We start from the raw sequence: 26,910 nt of genomic DNA, 5'->3' as shown, positions 1-26,910 counted from the left end.
CTCCGCCTGTCTGGGTACGGGGAGAGGGCTGGGTGTACAGCTGGAGCATAGAGGGGCAGCGGACGAGTGCAGCGTCGGGGTCGCCCCCACCTGCTCCCAAGGAGGTGCGGGGGGGGGGCGCCTTAGGGAGCCGGCGAAGAGGGGGGCTGTATGTACATCCGGCGGGTGGAAGTGGCTCCCTGATGGAGTGGCCGGGACGGAGCACGCCGAGGGGGGTTAAGGAGACTCAGTCCGGTCCGCGCCTCAGTAGACTTGGCAAGGGCCCTGCGGGGGACACTGGCTGGGACTCCAGAGAGGGCCGGCCAGGGGGCCCCGGGGAAGGGGCGTTGAAACCCCGCGTCCCTCGAGGGGCAGGCGGAAGGGGCCCACGCAGAGCCCCAGGAAGGCGGCCGGGCGCTTCACCGAGGCTGCGCGGCGCGCGGGAGGACGCCGGCTAGCGGGGGCAGCGGCGGGGGCGGCTCGCTGGCGCCCTGGAGTCCGTGGATGAGGATGCGGGGCACCAGCGGTCTCTGCAGGGCCGGCGGGGGCGCGCTGGGGCCGCGGTACAGATACAGTGCGGCGCCGGGATCCAGGTTGGAAACTAGACTCTGCGGGTAGAAATAAGGCGACGGGAACATCCGCTGGAGCGCTGAGTAATTGCCTGCCTCCGCCAGCAGCTCCAACCCGACTGCCGTCTGTCGCTTCCATTTAGTCCTAGGGACCGAAATAAACGCGTACGGCGGGGTCAGGGCTGTGGCGCCCGAAGACCCCTGCCCCTCACGAGTGCTTGGCCCAGAGCGCCTTCAGGGAGGCCAAGAGGGATCGCACGGATCTGCTAATAAATAACAGGGTGCCAGGCACCGTCCTCAGGCGTCACATGCATCGGCTCCTGTAATCTTCCACCGGCCTTCCGTGGCTATTATCCCTATTTTACAGATAAGAAAACTGAGGCATTGGCCAGTTTTGGAGATGGTCTCCAATGAGGCAGAGCCCGGGCTCTAAGCCAGGCTGTCTGACCCCAAAGATGGGGTTCTAACTTCATCACACTCTGCTCTCAGGATCGCAGGGGACACTTGGAGCTGGGTGTTGGGACTCTCCCCCCGCCCCACATATCCGCCCCCTGGGGGTACTTAGAAAGTCTCCTGCCGCGGGGAGGGTGGTGGGGGTGGGGTGGGGGTGGGGGGTGGAAGAGGTTGGTCCACAAACAGTGGCGGGCGTGCGGCAGCTGAACCGCAGGCCGGAAGATGCAAACACCTCGAGGTGCCCGGTTCCGCGGAGCTTCTGTGGAAGCGCGCAGGCCAGAGTCGGCCATTGAAGAGTATGAGTACCGGATGCACCCACGCTCTTTGCCACACCCGCTGCCCTCAGAACCCAGCTCCCAGGCCCGGGAGGAGCCCTGCCGCCTACGGGGACCCGAATTCCGAGACTACCAGCCAAGTGTCAGCCTGGGGTTGGAGGAGGCAAGGAAGTCGAGGCCATGTTCCGTTCGTTGCCTGAGCTTCAGCTGGGACCCCTGGGTGCACCTGGCCAGTGAGGCCGGGCCAGCCGGCCACGGTCCCACCGAGGCGGGCACAGCCACACTAACCGCGTTTCCCTCCCTGAATTATTCATCATCATCATAATTGTGTAATTACTGTAACGGGCCTTAATTATTGATGCCCCAAGCAGTAATCGGTATTTATTATTAATGGGGAGACGTGTTCTGAGGCTTGTTTATGGAAAGCACCATTCCAGCCTCCGCTGAGTGTGTGAGTGTGAGTGTGGGTGTGTGTGACTGTGTGAGCTCAGTGTGAGCGTGTGTGTGTGACTGTGGATGTGTGTGAGAGCGATTTCGTCCTGTGACAGTGTTGGGGAGGGAGATTAGGAAATGCCAGGTTCTAGACCAGTGCCCACCGCCCGTTTCCAAAGCACCCTGTCCTCGAGGAGCCGGAGTTGGGTCTCTTCCTTCCCGGGTGTCAGGACTGTAAAGGCTGAGGTGGCCAGAAGAGCCCCCGGAGAGCTCAGACAGCCCCCCCCACACACACACACATCAGGGCTGTCCCTTCGTTCCTCCCACCCCCCAAGACATTCTGCATACCGAGGCCACCACCCCTCCCCTGGCCTGGCATCCTGCCTGGAGAGCTCAGCGGCCCCAACAGGGGCTAGGGCTGGTCCCAGTGGGGATGGTAGGACCCTGGCTGGGGTGGGGGCAGGTCCCTATGTCTGTCCTCCTGTCCTGGAGGAGGCTGACTGGGCCCTGGAGACCGAGTCCAGTCCTGTCACTCTCTCACTGTGGACCTCGGGCAAGGCCTTCTGCCCCCGAGGCCTGAGTTTCCTTACTTTTACAGAATCGGGAAGGCTCAGGGGACCTCTCAGCGACGGCGGCGCACTGGTGGGGCAGGGAGGAAAGGAGGGGGGCCCTCTACGCCCCCCACCCCCACCCCGTAGCCAGGCCTCACCTCCGGTTCTGGTACCAGGTCTTGACCTGCGTGTCGGTGAGGTTGAGCGAAGCGGCGAGCTCCATGCGGTCCTGCACGCTCAGGTACTTCTGCCGCTCGAAGCTGCGCTCCAGCTGCGCCAGCTGATGGTCAGTGAAGGCCGTGCGCGCCTTGCGGGGCTTCTTCAGGCGCACTGGCGGGCTGTCCCGGGAGCTGGAGATCTCGCGGTCGCCCTCCTCCTTCACTGCGGAGACACAGCGGTGTGTCAGGGCCCGGCCTCAGCGCCTGCCTGCCGGCGCCCTCCCGCCCCGTTCGTGTGAACGCGGCTCCCGACGGCGGTGGCCCCGCCGCACTCAAGCGCGTGGGGCCGCGGCAAAGCGGCTCAAGGGCAGGACCTCCGAGTCCCCAAAGCGGGGCGTGAACCCTGACGGAGGAGGAGGAGGACTGACACTTCCGGGGACAAATGACCCAAAGCGAGAGAACCCGACCCGCTTGCTCTCCGCCGCGCTCCCTGGAGGGACAAACGGAGTAACCGTGCTGGGGCCAAGCGACCGGGTGGAGCCGCTGGAGGAGGGGAGGGGCCCGGGGGTTCCAGCGGGTGGGCTGCGTAAGTGCGCGCTTCGGAGGTGCAGGTCTGTGCTCCGCATCCGCGCCCCAATTTTCTGGCCGCGTGCGGACCCGGAAGGGAGGAAGCTGAGGGCCGGAATGTGGGGAGAAAAACCCGCGTGGAGAGACAAAAACCTGTTCGCCCCGCAGCGAATCATTGTCCTAAGAAACCAGTAATTGGCCGTGTGAGATGCGACGCCTTAGTGCTCGCCTCCGCGGTCCCTAAGCTACCTAAAGACCGGGGTGCGGAGGGCGGAGCGCCGGGCGCCGGAGCCGGGAGCGCGAAGCTCTGGGAAAAATACGCAACGCGTTTGCCCCTGCGATGCGCGCGTCGCCGTGGTCCGTGTTTCCTTGTCAGTACGACGCCTACTGTCGTGTGTTTGCGCCCCACGATCGGGACACCCCGGCAGGGGCCCCGCTCCTGAGGCCCAAGAATGAACCCGACAGGGCCGGTTTCTTTTTTCCCCCAGGCACCTTCGTTCGGGGTCGACCGCACCGAAAACGCACACTTGATAGCACAAGCTGGGTGATCGCCCTCCTTCTCTCCCTAAAGTGATGATACAACCCCAAAGCCCATGTCCCCAAAATTGGCTGCGCGAGCTGGGGCTTTCCCCCTCTTTTTCTCTATTTTCCTTTATGGTGAGTTTCATTGTGCGTGACGTTTGCAGTGACAGGGTTCAGCTGAATGCAAGTTGATTTCCCTCTGTAGGAAACAATAATCCGGTTGAATTGAGCCGCCAGGGAGCGAGACTTTTCAACCGGAAAGGCAGAGGTTCTCGGCCGGGAAGGCCCCGGCACCGGGTGCGCGGAGGCAGGCGAGCAGGGAGGGCGCTGGCTCCGCGAAAACTTCCCCGGATGCCTGCCGCCTGTCTCCATCAGGCGGGTGCGCCAGGCTGTCCTTGCCCTCCCTGAGCTGGGGTGAGGATGGGGTATGGCCACCTCAGGAGGCATGTTAGGGTGGGCGAAATTTGAGTTCAGTCTGTGCCCGAAGATAAAGTTGAAACGAGTGCGAGGAAACAATGATTCAAACCTCAAACTTGATATTGTGGGAACCTTACTTTTTGATGGAGCTGCCCGGACTGACTATAGAAACCCCCAGCTTCTTAGGGCTGAGGTGGGGGATTGAGTTTGCGGTGTCAGGAAGAACGGGTTGGATACTCGCGGGTTGGTTTCTCTAATCCCTCTTTGGCACAGGCTGGAGCCTTTGGATGGGCACCGGGTGCCTCTCAGCCTCAGCCTCCGGAACAGTCTCAGCCCAGTGGGGCCTCAGACTCTGGTCTGGAGGCCACATCTCAATGCCCCAGAGTGCCAGGCCCACCGACCCAGCCTGCTCCAACCAAAACGCTGGCTCGATTTCTCCACGGACGTTGGCTCTAGCAGGCAGGACCTAGCGGCAGACCGGCAGACCGCCTTACTTCAAAGCCTGGTTTCAGTTTCTCTCAGTGTCATGCTTGAGGAGCCTTTGATGCCAAAAACTTGGGATGGGGCTGACCTTCCCTCTGTGCCCTCCTTGGAAGAAATTATTCTTAGCATGGAAGGTGGATGGGGAGTTGAATTGTTCAGATGACCACCCCGGCTGGCTGGCTGGCTGGCTGGCTTGGTGTGTCTCTGTCTCAACAAGGCTTCCTAATTCGGGCCCTGAAAAACTCGCCTCCACGTTGGAGAAACGCTCCAGACACTGTCTCAGCGGTGGATGTTTCCTTCTCTCTTTCACCCCGAAGCTTTGTAAGTGCAAAGGCAGCAGCGCCTAGGGGTGGGGGTTGGGGGAGAACTTCACCCCCCTCTGCTCCAAACCTATTTAAGTGATATGTGGACAGCCGGCCCTCATCACCTCCCTGATCAGATATCATCAGGGACAGGAGAGGAAAATTGATATTCCAATTATCTTAAACGAAATCTCGCCTCAAAATCCCACCTACGGGCAAAGAAATAAAAGGAGACAAGAGGCAAACTATCTTTCACCTCCACCAGCACCAGCCGTCGGCAAACAGTGTTGGGAATTCTCGCCCCTTACTCTAACCATAAAGCTGGGGTGTTGTTGAGAATTATTAATAATAAACCACTATATTATAAATAAATATTTACGTTGCCTACCCGCCCCCCCAGCACCTGTCTTTCTCCAGGGCACGTTTTCTTTGCCTCTCTAAACGGGCCCCAGGGGGAGAGGCAAGGGTTGCTTGGCCACATGCCTCTGGACCTCCTTTCCTCCTTCCTGGCTTCTCTAGCCCAACCAGACCTTTTTCTAGGCACGGCTGGCCCAGTGTGGCTGCAGTTTGTGTGGGGAAGTGGAGGGCAGGGGGATGTAGTGAGGCCCCAAAGGGATTTCGGTTTGTGTTCAGGGCCTGTCCACAAATGAATTCTTGGCTGGGAGGAGAGTGTTAAAGTAAGCTTCCCTAAATTCTTGTGAAGACTTAGTACAAATAGGGTGGAGCAAGTCCAGGGCTCCCAAGACGATAAAGAGGTTGCCTTTATTATGGAAGTTTCCTCTCGTGAAAAGGGTTCTCGGAATTAATTGTAAGACTGAAAGAGCTCTGAGCAGCCTCTGCCAGCCCCTAGTTTTCTGCTGGATGGGGACCCAGGGCTTTACTCCCTTGACATTCCGAAACTCCTTCCCCTCCTGCCTCCTGACTTCTTCCTAGAAAGAATTTTGTGCCTCTGGCCTCACCAAAGAGCTAACGTGGCTGGGGTGAGAAAGAAAATTAGGGACTCTTTCCTTCTTTCCTTCCCCCTTTCCTCTTAATCTCAATCTCAGCTTCCTGGTCAAGACAGGATGTAAAAGGAACGACAACAACAAAAAGACTCACAGAGGTGGAAAGGCAAAGGAAGGGGCAGCAACTCCAATACTGGGGAAGCGGGGCTGGTCACTCTGGGTCCCACACACAACCTGAAGTTGGCTGCTCAGTGCACTTGAAATCAAATTCAATGAGAACTGTGGGCTGGGTGCAGGGTCCTCCCCTCTCGACCAGACCTCCAACCTGCTCCCAGTCAGCCGTCTGGCTGCTCTTTCTACTTTGAAGTGAGCCTTTCTTTTGCGTGATTCGCAGGGCCCAGATCACACTGGGCCCAATGGGAGGGAAAGCTCAGTTCTTCTTCCCGCCTGGAAGTTCAGATTAAAGGGGAAAATTCTGACTGTTCTTAAGGCTTCATCTGAAATATCCTGCTAGGTTTTCACTCTTAAAAAAGGGCGTTCAAGCAGAACCCTTTGGGTCTTCCATTGCTTCTGCCAGATTTTTTCCCAGAGAACCACTAGCCCAATAGGAACCTGCTCCTGCCCACCAGTGCTGCTGGAAAAGTGGTCCCAGGTGAAGTTTAGAAAGTTCGCTTTGTGCATTTTGGGGAATCTCTCCTGGGGCACACAGTGTCCCTCTTCCACTTTCTCTGCTGGGCTCTGCTGCTCAAAGGCATAGCCACAGGGCCAGCTGAAAGGTTCAGACAAGACCTAAAGGTTCAGTCTGGGCCCCAGGGGAACTCCCAAGTGAGCATGTACATGTCCCTGTGTGCTTTCAGAAATGGAGCAGTTCTTAGAAATGTAGCATGGCATGCCCCCCCCCCCAAGTTTTCTCCTGTTTTCTTACCTTTATACTCAGAGTCCGACGAGGCGTTACTGCCACTTTTGTCCAGCTTGTCTCTAAAGTCCTCCCCAGCCTTGGCCACAAGACGGCCCCCAGGCTCAGGGGCGGCCGGCTGCCCGCTGCTAGAGTAGGGTGCACAGGCCGCTAGTGGTTTGCAGTCGGCAAGGATGTCCCTGATCAGAAAGGAGGAGGTCACGGTGCGCGACTGGGCTGGGGCTGAGAGCTGCCCAGGCTGCAGGTGGGAGTCCAAACCTGGGCCTGGTGCCCCGCCAGGCCTTGGGGTGCCCGTCTCCAGACAGTCCTTTCCTGGTGAGGCTGGTGAAGAGCAGTCGCTGCTGCTCTCCGAGCGCGGACTCAGCTCCAGGGGTGAGCGGCAGTCCCCAAGCAAGGGGTCCCCCTTGGGAAGGGCGGGGCTGCCCGCACGGTGGGAGAGAATGGAGTCGATCCCAAAGCCATTGGAGCCTTCCATAGCCAAGCTGCGACCTGTCCTCCCCAAAAGCTCCCCACCCACCCCCAACCCCAGCCGCCGCTGCCCCTGCCCCTAGCTGCGGGCTGGCATGGGGAAGGCGGGCAGGGAGCCTGCGGGCACCTTGGACGGAGTTCAGCCTTGGGGGAGCCGGGGAGCTCTGGGCCAACCTCCTCTGCGCATTAGATCCAAAAGGGCTCAGCGCGTCTTCTGCAGCATCGCGCCGAGCTGCCGAGCCGAGGGGGGGTGGTGGGAGTGTCAGGGAGGAATGGGAGGGAGGGTGCGCCAAGTTGGGGAGAGCAAAGGGGGAGATGGACGGCCTGAGCGCCCCTTTGGCACAGAAGAGATGCGAGGATGTTGGAATCTAAATAAAGAACGGCTTAAAAAAAAAAAATCCAAACAGCACGCTTCCTGCAGGCTAGCAGTGGCCGAAGACAGCGGGGTCAGAACCGGGGATAGCAGCGGGCCCGAGCCGCGCTACCAGCCGGCGGAACGGAGCGCACCTGGCGGCGTCAGCACCGCGGATAGCGGTGGCGGCGGCGGCCCGCGGCGCATGACGCTCCACCTGGCCAGGGAGGTCCTGTCGCCGCGCTCCCACCGCTCCGGGGGCCCGTCAGCACCGAGGACAGCGCCTCCGGCTCCGCGGTTGCAGCTCTCAGCGCGTCCTCCGCGCGCGCCTTCGCCTCCCCCCCTTCCTTTAAAAAATGAACTTGTGTCACTTTTACTTTGGGGCTGGGTTTTTTTTTTTTTTGTTTCTTTTTTTTTTTCGTTGTGTTGTGTGTGTGTTTTTTTTAAAGGGGACTCGCCCACGTGTCCCCGGAGTGATGACGCTGATTGGCTCCGGCCGATTTTGGGGGTGATGTCACGGCTCCGCAAGCCGCTGCCCGATTCCCTTTCAGTTTGATTAAAAGAGACACTGAATTAATTACAGCACAGACCCAACTGTTTACCGGCGATTTCCACACGGTTTGCTTTCATTAGGCTGGTGATGAGGCTCCTAATGAGGGTGATTAGCCGAGGGGGGCACGGGCTAGCAGGGAGGGGTCCGGAGCCGGCTGCCACTGCTGGTGGGTCGGGCTGGGAGGTTTTTAAAGTTTTCCCTAACCTCTTCCACGGTTATTCAAATTATTCGTCCACGGGTCTGTCAGAGATCCTTTCTGCACCTCCCCCGCCCCCCAGCTCCACCGCGTTTTTCTTCCTCCAGCGAGAGAAAGGGACTCAACCCAGCAGCGAAGGAAGTGTGTGTGTCTATGAAGAAGCCCTGACCTGGTGTGGGGAAGAGATGTTAGTTTAAGCGACATTGTTTTGGGGCGTTTTCGTTGGGCTTTAGATGTTTCCCACGTAGGACATTTGCAGCCCACTCTCTCTGCCCTCTTTGGACCCTGCAGGCCTGGCAGGGCTTTGGGAAAGCCTGGTCGGCCCTGAAACGGGGCCGGAATGATGGCTTCACTGTGGGGCGAGGGTGGAGAATGTGGGAAGATCGTGTCTGGGACATTGAGGACCCGGGAAATCGGTGTGGCCCCAGGGAGGCAGCGCACCGGACAAAGACGGCGGGGACCCCTATCCAGCCGGCAGCCCCTCCTGTGGCGCATGTCCTGGGCACCGGGTGTCTTTGTACCTCCAAACAGGGACGCGAAAGAGCTTCCGTGTGCGAGTATAGACGTCTGCAAAGGGCTTGGCTTCTTACTCCGCGAGGAGCTGGAGCTCGCCCAGGGATGTATTTTCAAGGCAACGCTGGAAACATGGTCTTTTCATTGTGAATAACACGGCCCCTCACCCTCCTGACTCCCAGAACCACGGTGTTCTAGTTCCGCGCCTTTCAGGGGTTGGCCTCCAGTGTCAGGCCCAGAGCGGCAGACAGATCTGAAGCGTCCCAGGCCGGGATCCTCCTGGCACAGCCCCAGGGATTGCGTCCAGGGTCCGTGGTTAAGGGCGGAGAGAGCCCAGCGGGCGTGCCTGCAGGCGGGCCCCTTGGGCCCGAGGCGCCCTTTGCCAGCTCCACGCCAGGAGCCCAGGCCTTCCCAGGCGGGCCCGCATGCTGCTGTGCCCTTCCCCACGGGCCCCCAGGAAACTACCCGGGCCCCGCGTCAGGCTCAGCGTCCGAGACCACAGTGGAACCGTGAGGCCCCGCATCCCTCCAAACCCGAGATCCAGCCAGTGGAAGGCCCTCAAGGCCCGGCGAGCAGAAACTTTCTTCTTCCTCCAGCAAGGTTGGCGGTGGCTCACGCCTGGCTCCCTGCGCTCTCCCTCTGCGCCCGCCAGCAGATTGGAAGCGGTCTCGCCGCCGGCCGGGCTGGGAGCGAGGACGGGCGGCTCCCCGGGGACTGCGGGCCCCGCTCGGCTGCAAGCTGTCGGGGAGGCGGGAGGGCGGGCGCCGAGGGGCCGCGAGCAGACAGGCCCCCGCCCCGGCTCGGCCGTGGTTGCAGTGGGCGCCTCCCGCGGCGGGGCCGGCTCCGCCGGCGGGTCGTTAAATTTTCGTTGGGTGGATGGGGAGGGAAACATAAATCACAAGGGCGGCAGGCTGCGCTGGCCCTTCCCGGCCAGCCCCCAGCTTGGGCCTGGTTCCTCCTGCTCTGGGCGCCTCTGGAGGCTTTTTCTACTTTCTCCGCTCAGTTGCCCCACCGCTGCGCCTTCCGGCCTGGTGCTGCCTCCCTGGAGAACCCGATCTCCACCTGAGCACCCAAGGTCCCAACTCAGTCAACAAGATCCCCCATCCTGGGCCTCCCAGCAGTCATGGGGCCCCTGGGGCCAGGATCCATGGACACGGCCAGGTCATGGAAAGTCATTGTCCTGCTCTTGCCCACAGGTGGGTCTTGAGCAGCCCCTTTTCCGGATCCCGGACCTAGCGAAAGCGAAACCTCCAGGAGCACTGAGCCCGGGGTGTCGGGTGGGGCGGATCAGAGCTGCAGCAGGGCGCATGGAGTGTGTGTGTAAGAGTGAACCTTTTACAGTTGAACAGCGTGAACCCCAACTTCCTGCCGCTCTGGCTGGCTTCTCAGCACTCAGCCCTCGTTAGACCCCAAGAATATTTAACAAGTTGTCGGTGTACTATCATTAGTATTAAATGATCCTGGTCTATTCTAATACAGAGCATCCTATGCAATTTATTTCATTTGGAAATTTCTCTGAGATTCAGCGTCTCATTAACTTCGTATTATTCCTGTTTGGGTGTTTCCAGCTTTGCCACCAGGCCTCCTCCTTTCTCTTTTCTCCATTGTCTGGGTGCTTCTTGTATACTCAGCCTGTCCACAGCCTGAGAGATTTGTGTGTGTGCTCACCTGGGCTCTTGTTTAGCCGGGAAGGCACCAGGAGGAATTGGCATTTGACTAAGCATCCGGGAGTTCCTGGGTGGGTGATCCATCTGACCCTTTGAGAAAGGAGTCTTGTCGGTCCTGGAAGGATATAAGGACTTCGAGGTCTAGCAAAGTTGGGTGTGGACTGTAGCAAGTGACTTAACCTCTGAGAGCTCCGTTTACATAGCAGGAGGCAGACCTCTCTCCCCACCCCAAGGAGGAAGTGGGCCTGGTGGAGGGGCTTGGGGGCCTCAAGGGAAGCAAAGTGAATGAGTGTCAGGCTCCCAGGAGCCAGACCAGGCTCCTGGGACTACTCAGTCTTAACCAAGGGCTGGAGTCCAGCGCCCAGGCTCCCTCTTCTGGACCCCAAACCTTCCTCCCCAGCCTCCCCCTTCCTCTTGGAACTTCTGGCTTCAAATTCCAGTCCATAGGCACCCCCAGCCCTTTGAGGTTGCTTTTTAAAAAAAAAACCTTCAGCCTCTCCATGGGTCCAGAGCCCTAGAAGTTCCCAAACCACTCACCCACAGACAAAGAGACACCCACAGAGAAGGAGCTGTCACTCTTCTCCAGGGACAGGAAAGGCCCCATGGACAAGTCTTCAGAAGACCTGGGCTCTGGCCCTGACCTTACTCTGGACAGACCATGTCTCTGGCCTCGACCGCAGCTCTCCTTTTGGTACAAATGTGTTAAACATCAGGGGTTTGTAGTGGGGGGCGTGGGTGGCAGGGGCCCATGGATGGTGATGGAGATGGTGATGAAAGAGAACCCACATCCTTCTGCCCCACCTGAGGCTCATGGGTCCCATTCGGCTCAGGAATGGGCCTGGCAGTGTCTGGGCCTCTGGCTGGGCCATGGTGCTTACCAGCTTCCTTCTTCCCAGCTTCACCTCCCTCCCCACTGAATGCCACCAGGCCCCACGCATGCAGGAGAGGCTGTTCCAGCCCTGGTTTTGTTTGCCTGCTAAGCAAGCAGAGCCACACAGGGGGAATGTGCCCAGAGCTTTCTGAGAATGAACCTCGGGTCTTCTCTGCTCACAAAGAATCGTTAACTTGAACGCCATTCAAGGTTCTGAGTAACTGGGACCAGGAGCAGTACAGGATGGCCCGGGTGGGTGGTTGAGGATGTGCACTGCAGAACTGGTTAGACTTGAAGAAGCAGAATCCTGGCTCTGGAGTCCAAGCTGGGACTAGGGGGAGGCCGGTGAGGTGAATCACAAACCTTTTTACTGAAACTATTGCTATTTTGCCCATCAGGGATTTTAAATTTTTTTATTAAAAAAATATTGCATTAAAGTATTGTTTGTCTCGGTTACCGAGTTTGGGGGCAGGCCTGGAAATGTGCCTTATCTGCCTCACCATAGTCCCAGCCCTGCTCTGTGACCTTGGGCAAACACTTCCTGAGCCCTGGCGTGTTCAGCTCTAAGATGAGGATGATGTTGCCCACTTTACGTGGTCTTTGTGAAGACTTTGTGAAGACTCCGGGCTCAGATCCCGGAGAGGAGTGATTATGTAATTCATGGTACAACTACCACGAAGAACAGCCAAAGCTTTTTCTCTGGCCGGATATCTTGTCTCACCAGCCCCCGCTGCAGAGGTCAGCTCCCCCCTTGGCCCAGGGCTTTCCAACTAAAACCTGTTTTTAATATGGAGTGAGCAGGGGACTTGGATGATACAGGCCAGGCCTGGACGCTAATATCTCTCTTCTCTGCAAACAGATGGGTTGGACAAGGATTTGGACACTTTGTGGGCCTCAAGGTCATGCTGTTCTCAACCATTTGTGTTGGTTTAGCTCAAAACCCCATGGAGCTCCAGAAACCAGAAAGAGAGTATATTCTTTATTTTCCTCCCCTCCTTCCCACCCTCTTACCTCCTCCCCTTTTTCCTGCTGAGCAGGCACTCTGGCCCATACACCATGCTCAATGCTGGTGATGCCATTAGGATATGACGGAAAGGACCCGCCTCAGGAATCCATGGAGGACAGTGGTGCCCGTCCATCTAAACTCCCTTTCATAGACAATTTCTCATGTGTGGATTCAAATTCAAAGTGTCCCTGCATTCAGTTCTGGGAACCTGGGTAAAAAGCCAACCTAGTTTTAATTTTTTTTCTTTGAATGATGATTCCAAGCATCAAAGCCTTTCCCAAGTAAAAAGAAATGCAGCAGAAAGACTGTTTGGGTCCAAAAAGCCAAATACAAGAGAAGGTACTTGACTGGAAACAGACCTGTCTGGCTTCCCTGAGGCCCACCTGGGCATCGGAGCCGCTGGTCTGTTTGCTGCCCTGGAGATGCACCTTCTCTGGCCCCTAAATCTGTGATTTCTAAGCCACACGACTCGAGGCCCTGGGATCGGTGAACCAAAAAGCCAAACCGCCCCTTTCTGGATCCCAGGCCGAACCCGGGGGACTGGATTTAGAATCCGGGGACTACCAGCAGGCTTCCCCTTCAGACTTCTAGCAAGCAAGGCCCTGCCAGGCAGAAGCAGAAATCTCCATTGGCTCCCTGCTGCCAACCCTGATAAAAATGCTAAACAACCAGCAGACTCCAGAGTCCAGTCTCTGTTCTTCTGGCCTAGAAAACAATCATCTGGTTATGTCAGTGGGGGAGACAGAGAAAGAGAGGCTGAGAGGCAGAGAGGGAGAAGGGAGGAAAGGAGAGGTGAGGTGAGATGAGGAGAGGAGAGGAGGGGAGGGGAGGGGAGGGGAGAGGAGAGAGGAAAGAATGAATGAGGAGGTGGCTTGGACTCTGGTTTAAAAACCTGGAAGTAGACCCAAGTCAGTGGGGGTTGAGCACGAGCAGAAAGGCAGACCGACCACCCAGTGGTCTGTCCCAGTCCTCGTTGGGCGGCTAAGTCACTCTGCAACCCTCTGTCTTGTCTGGCAGGACTTGATGTTTTCTCAAGCCCCTCCCTGTTCCCCAGTCCTACTTCCAGAGGCCCCGTCTCCCCACTCTCGCACCCCACGCCTGCACTCGCTCCCCCTCCGGCCAAGGGCTCAGCAGCACGGACAGGCCCCCCTCCCACCTCAGAGGGCACTTCAAGGAATTTCAGGCGGACTGGGTGAGGGTCGTGCACATGGGCTTCTTTGTTTGGTGAACTCTCTGATGGGATGTTGCCAGGACACTCATCCAAGACGTAGAATGCCAACCACCAGGGAGATGAACAAAACCAGGGGCATAAGGCCTTCGTACCTCTGGTGACGGCTGTCCTCACATGGCATTTACTGGTGGTTGATTAGGAGGACTTGGGATGCAAAGCTAAGCTCTCCCCGTTTCTGCCCCCCTTGGAGAAGTAGTTTTGACAGCAGGCCCTGGAACGCGTGGGGCTTGCTTATTTTCCAGCTGTGAAGTGTGGAGGGTGGTGGTAGAGGGAGGCTGACCAGCGATTCCCAAGGCCCCTCCTGTCTGGAGCCTTCAGGGACTCTACCCTGGGTCATGAAGTTAGAGCAACCCCAGCTGTGTCAGGGGGACCCCCAGTCAGGGTCGATGCAAGCGGGCACAAGTGTTTGGTCTGATGCAACTGGACACCGAGGAAAGTGGAATCAGACCGGAATCTGACCCGGGGCTTTGTGCGGGCACGAATTATTAATGAGGAGGGAAGAACCAAGCTGGGGGAGGGGGTCCGGGAGGGAAGGGTTTGGAACTTCCGCGGCCCCTGACTTGGACTTGCCAGAGGGTGGCACTGTAGGACAAGGAGCTGAGGGACTCTCGGAGGAGCGCGGCTCAGGCGTGGGCCAAGGGCACCCAGAAGCTGGGATCTTCAGGACAGGACAGAGGGTGCCGCTCCCCGGGCATCTGCCACAGCCCCAGCAGGTCTCACGGCACGCTGGGGCACGACGTGCTTGCGTAAGACAAAGAGATACCCCGTAGCTTTTCCTGTCCGGCTCCGGACCTTCCCCATGGCCCAGGTCCTTGGAAAAGCAGACCTGGAGGGGCCACTGATGGGCCACTCCCTCGTTGTCTCAGCAGAGATTGCCCCACCCTTTGGTGGACAGAGCATAACTTCCGGTCCCTCCGGAAGTCCTGTGTCCTGATGTGCCCCCTTCCACTTTCTGTAGGGGACTTCAGAGCAAAAAAGTGGGTTAAGTTCAAAATATCTTTACTTTCTTGAGGTATCTGGACACAAAGGCTTTTGTTCCTTTATTATTTTTTATTTATTTTTATTTTATTTTATTTATTTATAAAGATTTTATTTATTTGAGAGAGAGAGAGAGAGAATGAGCTGGGGGGAGGGGCAGAGGGAGAGGGAGAAGCAGGGAGCCCGATGCGGGGACCCGGTCCCACTACCCCAGGATTATGACCTGAGCCGGGGGCAGATGCTTAGCTGACTGAGCCACCCACGCGCCCCAGCTTTTGCTCCTTTAAAAGCACACTCTTGTCCCTCAATTGTTCACAGGATTCTGGTTGTCCCTTTTCAGTGTGCTTTATTAATGAGAAGACAATAATTCACATGAATCTATTGCTTCAAAGTGCCAGCCCCTGTGCTAATCACATTCTCAACTGTAATCATGATCTAATTTAGCTTGAGGAGATGTCCTATGCTGTGCCAGGGTCCTGTCTCACAGGTGAGGCACAGAGAGGTTAAGACACTTGCTCAAGGTCACACAGAAATTACTTGATGAGGCTGGGCTTCATGCTTTTTTTTTTTTTTAAGCTTTTATTTACTTATTCGACAGGGAGAGAGACAGCAAGAGAGGGAACACAAGCAGGGGGAGTGTGAGAGGGAGAAGCAGGCTTCCCGCTGAGCAGGGAGCCCAATGCGGGGCTCTATCCCAGGACCCTGGGATCATGACCTGAGCCGAAGGCAGACGCTTAACGACTGAGCCACCCAGGGGCCCCTGGGCTTCATGCTCTTGACCACACAGAATGGTCACCGGCTCAGTGGCCAGGTCCCTTGGGCTCTCCTGTGCTCCCACAACCAGGCTCCCTGCTCCCTGCCGGTCAAAAGGCTTCAGGGTAGCTTTAGCCAAAATCAGTGCGGGTGCTCGTTTCCCTCTGGCTCGTGTGGTGGAAGGAGAATCTCCAGCCCTTGGAGGAGGTTGGGGTCTGTCAAGGCCCTGGCTGGGCTAGGTTCCTGAGGGGTGTTAGCATGTGTGGCATTTGTATGGCGGTGGAAGGCATACGTGTGTGGGGGTGGGTGTGGGGTTGAGAGGGCCGATTGAGAAATCCAACCAACCTGTAACCACCGGACTTGGGTGTGTCTCCCCACCCAGCACTCGGGCTGTAGGGGGGGAGAGCCGTAGCAGCCGTTGGAGCAGTGGGGTCCTTCCACAGTTATCACTGGTACCTACCATATGCCTGGCCCTTGGGATCTCAGGCCGCCGATCCCATGCAACATCCCTGCTAGAGGAGAGACAGACAGTAAAGCAGGCATCGCTGTTTTGTCGAGAATAAAACAAGTGGATGTGAATTTCACAGGGGGCTATTTCAGGGCCCGCCTTTTGAGTAGGGGCCTTTATTTTTTAGCTAAGATCTGAATGACAAGAAGGGTTGGGCAGGTGACAGTCGGGGGCCCAGGTGTTCCAGGCAGAGGGAAGAGCAAGTGGGAAGCCTAAGGCAGGAGTGAGGGCTGTGGCTGTGGACGTACAGCACCCTGAGGTGGGAGATGAAGCCAGGAGGACGGCCTTTGGCTGCCTCACCGAGGGCGCCGTGGGCTGGGTGAGGAGTGTGGCGTTTTCTTTGAGAGCAGCAGAAGCTGCTGGAATACTATGGGGCTGCTCTGTGGAGAACGTGGTTGGGAGGGTAGTGGAGAGAGGGTGAGTTCTCCAGAGGTATGGCACTTGGAGAGGAGGGGACGGGTGGGGGTCTTTTGGAAGCGAGGCTGGCAGGCTTGTCTCTGGATTCCAGGCGAGAGAGGAGGGAAACAGAGTAATGAAGACTTTTGCTTCAGTCGCAGGGTTGATGGCAGTGTCATATACGAGGTGGGAAAAACTGAGGGAGAAACAGATTTGGCGGGAAAAAAATCAAGTGCTCTGTCTTGGCGGTGTTGGTTAGAGAGCACTACCAGATGCTGGAGTGGAGATGGCAGGCGGGCAGTTGGACAAGTGATCTGAAGTCCCGGGGAGGGCTCTGGGTCAAAGATCAGCATTGGAATCTTCAGACCAGAAGCGGGATCTGTAGAAGCTGGGGAATGTGCCTGACTTCATACGGGCACCGCTGGGATGTCAGAGGTCATCTACCTCGAAGGGTGCCCGTATCAGAGCACCGTCTGACCAGCGTGAGGCTGGCTCGCACACCGAGTGTAGGTTTAAATAAAGATACAGCAGGAGGAGGACAAATGGCATTTTTAATTGAAAATAGACCAGTTTATAATTTGTGGGGAGAAGGCAAGAACATAAAGAATGATTGAGGTAAGGAGCGCCCAGGAGTTTGGCTGATACGTTCCTCGGCTTGTGTCCCATCCGCCCCCCTACTCGCCCGCAAGCCTCTCTCCTTTGGGCGGGGTTAGCCTTCCCAAGGTCTGGCTGGGTGGAGAAGCCTATGTTGGCCTGCCTGCCTGACAGGCCCCGGGCGTGGAGGAGGTGGGGGCAGGCGCTGAGTCCCAAGCATGGGCTCTTCCCATTCATTGCAGGGGTCCCCGAGAGAGTACTGTCCAGGTGAGGCATCAGGCATCCCCTAAGCACAGTTAAACTCATGTTCGGAATATAAAATGAGGGCTTTCTGTAGGAAATACCCAGGTCGCTCTTCACACTCGATGGGCAGAGCCTTGGCATCGACCCTTCGCCTGGAGTCTAACAGCTGCCTAGTGATTTAGGTTTGTCTTCCCACTTGAGGGCTGGAGAACCGAAGGTGGGTGGGCTCCTGCGGGAGGGGGAATCCCTAGCTAGGGGGTCGCTGGGGCTAGGGTAAGTTAGTATTGGCTAACCTAAAAAGGGGGGGACTCTTACCAAAAAGAATCAAGCTAAGACCTGAATCTGAGGTCCTTGCCAAAGCAGAACCCTCATAAAAGTGGCGGAGCGTCTAACACAAGCTGGGGCAAGAAGGGTGAGTCCTTCGGGAATTTTCTACTGTGCCAAGAAGGCTTTAGGGGTGGGTGTAGTTGCCCATCCGCAGGGTCCCCTGGCGCACGGCATGCTCCTCCTGGTGGGCTCTGAATGCTCTCTGGCGATCAGCCTCAGTGGGGAAGGTATCGAGATGGGGACGCACCTACGGATGGGGGAGAGCAGGTCAGTGGGCACACAGCTGCTTCCCATGCTCCCCTTCTCTCCTGGCCCGCCCCCACTTCCATCTTCGAGCCATAATACAAATCACTGTGAGAGGGAAGAAAGTGAAGAATAAGTGTGGGGAGCATCCTAGCGCCGAGGGGTGACGAGCTGCAGGTGGAAGCCAGCGAGGGCAGGGCTGCTCAGTGCTGGCAGTGTTCCTTCTGTCCAGCTCATTGCTGGGGAAGATGCGTGTGTGATAAATATCACCTAACGATGACCGGAGTCACCGTGCGGTGGGACCCAATAGCCAGCATCACCCTTCACATGCTGGCTGTCCACCATTAAAACCCCCAAACGAGCTGCCCTCTCCAGGGGGGATATCCTGGCCCAGTCAGTGCTCCTCGCTGGGAATGAGCTCCAAGTCCCTCCTGTCAAGTGAAGCCGCCCAGGGAGGCAACAGGACCAGAACCAGAGTTCAAGAATGCCACCCTTCCAGAGGAAGCATGAGGGACAGGTCCAATGAGTGTCTCTTTGGTTAAAATGTTATGCAATCAGTATTTCAGTCTGCCCTTCCTTCTCAAGACATGGGGGTGGGCAAAAAACCCTTTTGTCTCGTGGGTCTGTTCCATCACCTCCAAGAGCAAGAAAATCTCCCTGAAATGGCATTTCTCCTATAGGATATCCTATGGGAGGCCCAGGTGGAAAGGTTTTGTACTTGCTTATTTATTTACTCATTCATTCATTCATGCATGCATTCATGCATTCATGCAACGCATATTTATTGAGTAAAACTCTGTGCCAGGCACTGGGGATATGGCAGCAAACAAGAGGGATTTTCTGTCCACTCAGGGAGCTTTTAACCTAGAGGAGAAGCAGACGTCAACAATCATTACGCAGCTGTTTCACTAGAACTGATAAAGGGGGGCGGTGTGCGGCAAGTGCAGACAGCACGAGCTCAGCCCTCACAGGAGTCAGGGGTGCCCCTCTGGGGAGGAGACGTGAAGGGGAGGCTGGAAGGGTGAGCAGGGCTTTCACAGGCTAAGGGGGCAGCGTGCGTGCTGGCCCCAGAGCCCACCGGAGCTCCCTTTCATGAGGGGAGGAGGTGGCCGAGGTGGAGGGGTGGCAGGGGTTCCCTCTGGGTTTGTAGGAGCAGCTGAAGGCCTGCTATGTCTTCAGGGTGATAAAGCAGGACCCATTCTGGTCAAGAATCCAAGCCAGGGCCGCCCTCTGGTTGCAGGTAACAAAGCCCCAGTGCTTCGAGCAGCGATGTGGAAAGAGAGGAAGGGAAAGACAGACGGGGCGGGGGGGAAGAAGAGGGGTGGGGAGGTTACCATAGTAAAAGGCAGTAGAAGACAAGGAGGAATTTGTAAAGTTCCTCCGTGCTGGGGGGGGGGGGCCATACTCTGGCTCCCATCTGGGAACACAGAGGCCTGGGACCTCCCCACCCCTGGGGAAAGTCATGACCCTTCACAGGAGCTCATGGCCCAACTGGTTTCCTGATGGCAGAGAACTGGGTAATGTCTCTACTGAGACCAGGTGCAGAGCTGATGTGACCTCCTGGCTCCTTGAAGCGTGCATCCGTGGGACACTGACAGGCCCCTCCCAGTCCAAGGTCTGGGCCACTGCTTTAGGGTCCGCCAGACCCTTATTGTGGGCTGTCTGGCCTCAGGTCCTGGGAGCATGTGCTCACCATCAGTGTACCTGAGGGCCCAATGGAACCCAAGCTGACTGTGTTCATCATTTTACAGATGAGGAAACTGAGGCCCAGAGCAGAGTCTGTCCAGGGTTGGCTGCACAGGGAATCCATGTCAGAGAAACTCTGTTTTAGCCCCCACTCCCCACTTCTCGGCACTAAATTGTGGATTCTTTCTAGAAAATTCTGCACCCACAGCTCACACTGTGTCTGGATGCCTCCTGCCCCCACAACTCGTTCATGAGGCGAAAGGGTAGGGGCTGCAGAAGCTCATTAGGAACTCGTAGAAGTCAGATGGTGGTGGGTTGATTTAGGTGTTACTGCAGGACATAAACCATGTTCTTCATTCTCAGGCAGGTAGACCCTTTGGAGACTCTGCAGAAAGCCATGGACCCTCTCCTCTGGGGGGAAAAATACCCCAAGTCCTAACATACAAAACGGTGTGGGTCACCACTTAAGACCTGTGGACCCTTTGCAAGGCCCCCAGGGACTGTCTGTGTGTGGCAGCACTTCCGGGAGCCATAGCAGCCCCAGCCTCAGGTTTTAAATTTCTTGGATGTATGTCAAAATCATCTGGGGCTCTTGCAACCCAGGCAGGGCTGGAGCCCAATCCCAAAGCTCCTGAGTCCTCTTAGGGCAGGGCCCTTTCCACAGTCACCTAATGCCTATCTGAGCCCAGGGCTCAACACCTGTGCTCAACTCATTTTGGTCGATCAAACCACAATCTTGTTCTCAGCTGCATGTCCAGTTTCAGGAAAGTCCCCAGTGGCCACACAAAAGTTGTTGGGAAGAGAGAAGACCCAACAGTTTGTGCAGGAATAAAATAGCCAACAAAGAAAAGGCTTCCAACGTGCACCTTTGTGTCCCTTCTGGCAAAGGATGGCTCGATTTTTACACTATGACATGATTTTCCTGACACCCATGCTTCCCAGAAGGCAGCTAGAGACGCTCAGGAAGGCTGGCACTTTGAATCTCCAGAGACCTCGTGGGCACCCTGGCTGATTCAGATGTCCAGCCAGCTGGAACTCCTATGTGTCCGGGGTCTCCTGTAGCATTCAGAGTGGCAAGGCCCCTGGTGGCCAGGCTCTTACCAGAGAAGCGTAGCTCTGCAGCCCATATCTCTGCTATTTCCATGTATCCCCTGGCCTTTGTAGCAGGCTGAATGGTGACCCCCCCCCAAAAGATATATCCACATCCTAACCACCGGAACCTGTGGATGTGACCTTATTTGTAAAAAGGGTCTTTTCAGATGTCATTAATTTAAGGATCCCAAGATGAGAACATCCTGAATTATTCAAGAAGGTTCTGATTCCAATGACAAGGATGCTTGAGACAGAAGACATAGACACAGAGGAGAAGGCCACATGAAGCCACAGTTCAGGAACGCCAGGAGTCACCAGTAGCTGGAAGAGGCAAAGAAGCATTCTTCCCTAGGGCCTTTGGTGGGAGTGCAGCCCTGCTGAAATCTTGATTCTGGATTTCTGGCCTCTAGAACTGCCAGAGAATGAATTTCTATTGTTTAAACCACCAAGTTTATGATAATTTGTTACGGTCGTCTCAGGAAATGAATACAACCTCCAAGCCGTTCCCTAGGCAGTTAGTATGCAAGAATGGCACATGGTGCTAATGGTATTCAGTGGGTGATGTTGATTTGGTGTTGATGGTGGTGGTATTGATGGTGGGTAGTGTTGATGGTGGGCGGTGTTGATCTGGTGTTGATGGTGGATAGTGTTGATGGTGGGTGCTGTTGATTTGGTGCTGCTGGTGGGTAGTGTTGATGGTGGGTGGTGTTGATTTGGTGTTGATGGTGGGTAGTGTTGATGGTGGTGGTGTTGATTTGGTGTTGCTGGTGGGTAGTGTTGATGGTGGTGGTGTTGATTTGGTGTTGATGGTGGATAGTGTTGATGGTGGGTGCTGTTGATTTGGTGCTGCTGGTGGGTAGTGTTGATGGTGGGTGGTGTTGATTTGGTGTTGATGGTGGGTAGTGTTGATGGTGTATGGTGCTGCTGGTGGGTAGTGTTGATGGTGTATGGTGCTGCTGGTGGGTAGCGTTGATGGTGGTGGTGTTGATTTGGTGTTGCTGGTGGGTAGTGTTGATGGTGGGTGGTGTTGATTTGGTGTTGATGGTGGATAGTGTTGATGGTGGTGGTGTTGATTTGGTGCTGCTGGTGGGTAGTGTTGATGGTGGGTGGTGTTGATTTGGTGTTGATGGTGGATAGTGTTGATGGTGGTGGTGTTGATTTGGTGCTGCTGGTGGGTAGTGTTGATGGTGGGTGGTGTTGATTTGGTGTTGATGGTGGATAGTGTTGATGGTGGGTGCTGTTGATTTGGTGTTGATGGTGGGTAGTGTTGATGGTGGGTGCTGTTGATTTGGTGTTGGTGGGTAGTGTTGATGGTGTATGGTGCTGCTGGTGGGTAGTGTTGATGGTGGTGGTGTTGATTTGGTGCTGCTGGTGGGTAGTGTTGATGGTGGTGGTGTTGATTTGGTGCTGCTGGTGGGTAGTGTTGATGGTGGGTGGTGTTGATGGTGGGTGCTGTTGATTTGGTGTTGGTGGTGGGTAGTGTTGATGGTGGGTGGTGTTGATTTGGTGTTGGTGGGTAGTGTTGATGGTGTATGGTGCTGCTGGTGGGTAGTGTTGATGGTGGTGGTGTTGATTTGGCGCTGCTGGTGGGTAGTGTTGATGGTGGTGGTGTTGATTTGGCGCTGCTGGTGGGTGGTGTTGCTGGTGGGTGGTGCTGGTGGGTGGTAGGTGATACTGATTTGGTGTTGGTGGCAGGAGGCTCAGCACTCACTCTCATCTCCTGAGGAGCTGGCAGAGGGATCCAGCCCGAAGGAGCTGCTCAGCTTAGAGATAATCAGGTGAAAACCAGCACACAGACAAAAGAGAACCCTGGAAGAAATCTTCTTTTTTTGCCGTCCCCTTTTACTTAGAAACTTCAGTGGGAAAGAAATATTCGTTCATCCATTCATCTAAAAAATGTGCATTAAGCACTACTATGGGCCAGGGCTGACACACACCTTTTGTACTTCAGTTCCATCTTCCCTTTGGCTTTCTAAAGGGGCATTCTGGGCACAGGAGGCTCACGGCAGTGACTGACCACTCACATTCTGGTGCCCCCTGTTCCCAGCCGCACTGGGGGCAGCAGGAGAGGCAGAAGGCATGCTGCATGAATGATGTCAGTGAATTCCCATTCTAGCTGGAACCTTGTGGGGTTAAGTCATCCAAGACAGGGGAGCTCAAGCCAGTAGCCCTGGAGCCCTGTAAAGCAGGGTATGCACCCAGTGCCTGGCACGGAGCCATGTTTGAACAAAGCTGGAAAGGGGTGCGAATGAACCAGTGAGAGAACGAAGGCAGTGGGCAGGGTTCACCTGGCCTCAGCAGTCAGGGAAGGCTCCTCAGGCCAGGTGGACCTTGAATGTGACCTGGAGGGGTTGGTATGAGGGAGGTGGCAAGGAAGGTGTAGGGGAAATGGTGTCAGCAGGGGTGGAAGGGGGTGCGAGTATCCTGGGCTTGGTGTGCATGTCCTAGGTGAAAACCAAAGATTTGTGTGACTGGGTCTGACAGGCTCTCCTAAACCCTAACTCAAGCGAAGCCTTGCCCCCAACGTGGGATGGTCTTTAGAAAGAGAAGGGAAACTGGATCCCTTGAAATCCCCAAATTCCCCAGCGGAAGCCAGGAGTCCATGGAGAGGGGAGGTCCGGCTCTCTGAATGCCCAGTAGCAGGAACCCCTATGAAGAATCTGTCCTGTTCTGCATCACTGGACCCTTCGGCAGTGCCAGGCGCAGCGCACGGATCTCACGCGAGCCCCAGAACATCCACACATTGTCTCCATTTTACAGATGGGGAAATAGAGGCCCAGAAAGGTTGAGTCACTCGTCCCGGGCGCACAGAATAAACCCAGAGCTGTGGGACTGGCCCAGGTCTTCACTGAGAGACTCCACTCTCTCTTCATAAATGCTCACGGAATGAGTCAAGTGAGTCACTGCTGGGACTGTTGTAGCCCCTGCCCCACAGGCACACTCTCCCCCCTAAAATACAACTCAGCAGAGATGAGGATCCTAATTGCAAGTCACGCCTCAAGCCGTGTATGGTCACGACCCCACGGACCCCTGGAGTCGAAGGATGAAGAGCTGTGGAGCAAGGAATTCCTACGGAGATGCTTCTAAATTAAGCCATCTGTGGTCCGCCTCCGCCTGGAGCTAAGACACTGTAACGGCCCTGGCAGGAGACAGCTTGGCTCAATGGAGCTCAGTCGCTGTAGAGTCCATGCAGGTAAATAAGAGGCGGGCATCCCGGCCTGCCAGCAGCCCTGGGAGCGGAGCGGGTGGGGGCAGCTCTACCCCCGTTGGCCAAGGCTCTGGACCTGCTTGAATGGGCCGCATCTAAATAGCTTTGCCCAAATAGGGACCGGACGCCCCCGCCGTGCAGTGCATGTGGGGATACGCCAGTGAGCGGTGAGTGAGACAGGTGGCGGCTGTCACCCATGGGCCCCGCAAGACGGTGGGGGAGGCGGCCGCGGAAAACACTACACATGTTTAGTGGCAATTAATTAGGACTGTGGATGGGGATTTTAACTCCATCTGGGGGGCAGGAAGGCCTTCCTAGAGAGGATAAGGGGGCCGGGCAGGGGACGATGAAGGGAGGATGTCCTAGATGGTGGGGACCTGCCGAAGCCCTGCGGCGGGAGGAATTTGGGCAAATGAGATGAAATGAAAGCGAATCTGTGTAGCTGGGAGAGAAGATGAGGCAGGGAGCAGAGCAGCTGTCAGGTCTCAAAATAGATGAGTGTTCACCGCTGGTTCCAGGATTCCTGACCCCCCCCTCAGATGATATTTTTCGACTCTCTGCAGTCGAACTGGAATAAAACATTCCCAGAAACCCAGGGTTGGAAGAGAACTTGGACACCATGGAATCCAAATCTACGGATGCAAATCCAGGCCCCCAGGTGGGAAGCCACACCCGGTTCTGGATTCAGCCGCGGGCAGAGTGTGCCAGCAGCCAGCCCACCACCCCTGCCGTCTGTGGCCCCGCCTGGCCCCGGCGGATCTAGATTCCTGGATTCCACTTCCCACTGAGGGCGAACACATCTGTGCTCTTCCAATCCACTTTCAACGGATCAGCTTTTCATTTGATCCACACCCTCACTTGTATCTTCGCCTCTTCGTTAATTTTGCGCATGACTTCATGATTCCTTCTTTGAGGCCACTCCATCTGTCCTTCTCTTCCTGGCATCTCGAGTCATCTGTGAGCTAATTACCCTTCACTCCTTCTTTCTCTAATATCACCGTTTATATAACAGCATGAGCAACTCCTTTGCCCTCTACATTTTCTTTGATCTCCTCTCAGGTTCGAGTTTTGAGGCTATTTTTGTTCCGTTCTCTTTTCATCTAATTTCTATCAAATTTCTGTTTGGATTCCTTCTTTCGTCTTTTAGTGATTTATAAACGTGCTTTTAAATTTCCAGGCAATTGTATTAGTTACATCTGTGACTTATTTCTAAATTAATTTCTTTGGTGTCGAAGTAATTTGCATGAATCAGACCCTCTGTATTTGCTCAGCTTTTACTTTTTATGCTTCCTTGAAAAGTGTGATCTATTTTCAACAGAAAATCCCTCGGTGGAATGCCGTGGGGCCATTATGGAGCTGGTGCCCACATGACCTGGGTTCGGGGGTGAGATGTGGCTGTTGTCCTTTCGCTTCTGTACCAGTTATTTGAGCATCGATGATACACAAGACTCCGTGTAGACACCAGGAGACTGGGAGAATTTAGAAAGCTCTGCTATCATGGACCCAGAAAACACTGATAAAAATATAATCACACAACTAATTATTCAGTTACAGTTGTGCTGAGTACTAAAAGAAGTACCAGATTTGTTTGTTTGTTTGAAAAAGATTTTTTTTTTAAGTAATCTCTACACCCAACATGGAGCTTGAACCCACGACTCCGAGATCAAGAGTCGCATGCTCCACCGACCGACCGACCGACCAGCCAGGCGCAGAATACCAGATTTGTAAGAGGTTGTAATACAGAGAATCAGACTCATACTTTGGGGCCAGAGAAGGCTTCCTAAGGGGATAACATACAGCCAGAGACTCAAAGAATAAGGCAGAGATGCCGCTGGCGGTTGAGGGTGAACGTGGTCTTGCCATCCCAATGCAATCAAAGAAGAGGAAGAAGAAGAAATGAACGGGCCGTTCACGAAGGGCAGATCGGAAGGCCAACAAACACAGGAAACATGCTCATCCTAACGTATGGAACCAGGGAGTAAAGAAAGAAAATGCCATCTCATGCCCATCACGCTGGTGGCAGTAATGGTAATGAGCCTGACGTGGGAAGTGGGAACTTCAGATACCGCTAGCAAGGGTGGTAATTTGGCATTACCTGGAAAGGCTGGGCATGTGCATACCCTCTGAACCAATGAGTCCGTGTTTAGATATATACCCTAGAGGAAATTTCAAAAATGTCCACTAAGAGATGTATACGAGAATCCTCATGGTAACAGGATAATAGGTATTAGAAATGACGGCACGTCCATCAGTGGGGACTGGATAAACCAAGGTGCTAAGTTCACACCGTGGACGCTGCTTCAGTTAATATGGACACCTGGAGAGGTCCCGTCCAACACAGTGGCCGTGAGCCACATGTGGCTCTTTACATTTGAAGTAACTAAAATTAAGTGAAATAAAAAATGCGGTCCCTTTGGCATACTAAGCACATTCCAAGTGCTCAATGACCCCATGTGGCCAGTGGCCACTGATGGACATTCCCATCGTCACGGAAAGTTCTATGGGACGAGCCTGCTCTAGGTCTGTCTGAATCAACACGTAGAAATCTCAAAAACAATGTTGCAGGGAAAGAAAGTGGAATTTACAGACTAGAACATAAGGATGATGCCATTTATATGAAAGATTTAAAACCTACAAAAGAGTCTGTGTTGTTCAAGCATGTGTCTGAATCTAGTTAAGTAGAGCTGGAAGGAGAGAATGTGCCGGCAAGACCTGCACAGCCCTGCCTTGGGGAGGGTGGGGAGTGGGAACAGGGAGGGAAGCAGAGAGGGCGTGGGTTTTATCTGTAAGGAATTACTGCCTTTTCCTCTTTTTAATGTGACAAAAACAAGGCGGGGTTTCGGAGCTGCATTTTAGAGAAGTAACTTGGGCAAGGGACGGAGGCGTGCGGGGCCTCCCTGCTCCATGCACAACTTAGAAAGAGTTACTCTGTTTTAGAAGATTTATTTGCTGGAGATTTGTGTATGATTCCGTTTGAACCACGAGTCTTGGGGTCAAACGAAGGCTCACAACCAGTGGTTTGTGACTTAGGCTTGTGCCGACTTGCCCTGTGTTGGACGTCTCCTGCTTCACTGGGCACAGTCATCTCAGTGCCGAAGAAAATGTCCGAGACCCAAGGAGTAAAGACGTGGTCGTTTTTGCCTGGTGACACCAGCCTTCCGTGGGTGGACCCGCTGGGTCCATATGCTGGAGAGTGAGCAGCATTTTGCCTTCTCTGTGTCCCTGTGTCCTTCCTGTCTTCTCCCTTCCGCATGAGGCCTCTGCATAGGTGGGACAGGGAGGCAGATGCAGTGTGGGGCTCTTTACAGCGGAAGGGCAGGCCCTGCGGTGCTTCGTCTCCAGACGCGCGTGGAGGGTGTGTGCCCGCGCCTGCCGGGAGGAACTAGCCCACCGCTGGGCAGGTGCGAAGGTGGAGCGGCTTCCCCACGTGCCTGTTGAGCCCAGGCCCCTGACACGG

General features: G+C 55.5%; 2 protein-coding genes across 2 annotated transcripts in view; both read right to left on the bottom strand.

Annotated features, from left to right (window-relative positions):
- Positions 1-398: 398 nt before the first annotated feature.
- BARHL1 (BarH like homeobox 1) lies at positions 399-7,043 on the bottom strand. The gene is made up of 3 exons (XM_026514363.1): positions 6,578-7,043; positions 2,418-2,640; positions 399-693 (listed from the first exon to the last, which is right to left on the bottom strand). The coding sequence occupies exons 1-3, from the start codon at positions 7,041-7,043 to the stop codon at positions 399-401; spliced, it is 984 nt and encodes a 327-aa protein (XP_026370148.1).
- Positions 7,044-16,968: 9,925 nt separating this feature from the next.
- CFAP77 (cilia and flagella associated protein 77) overlaps positions 16,969-26,910 on the bottom strand; it is a 124,888-nt gene continuing 114,946 nt past the window's right edge. The window contains exon 6 of the mRNA XM_026514244.4: positions 16,969-17,471. Within this exon, the coding sequence (XP_026370029.1) occupies positions 17,349-17,471 (123 nt within the window). The 3' untranslated portion in view covers positions 16,969-17,348. The remainder of the gene's footprint in view (positions 17,472-26,910) is intronic.

Source organism: Ursus arctos, unplaced genomic scaffold (assembly GCF_023065955.2).
Source record: "Ursus arctos isolate Adak ecotype North America unplaced genomic scaffold, UrsArc2.0 scaffold_18, whole genome shotgun sequence".
NCBI classification, from domain to species: domain Eukaryota; kingdom Metazoa; phylum Chordata; class Mammalia; order Carnivora; family Ursidae; genus Ursus; species Ursus arctos.
This window is presented reverse-complemented; position numbering and strand designations above follow the sequence as displayed.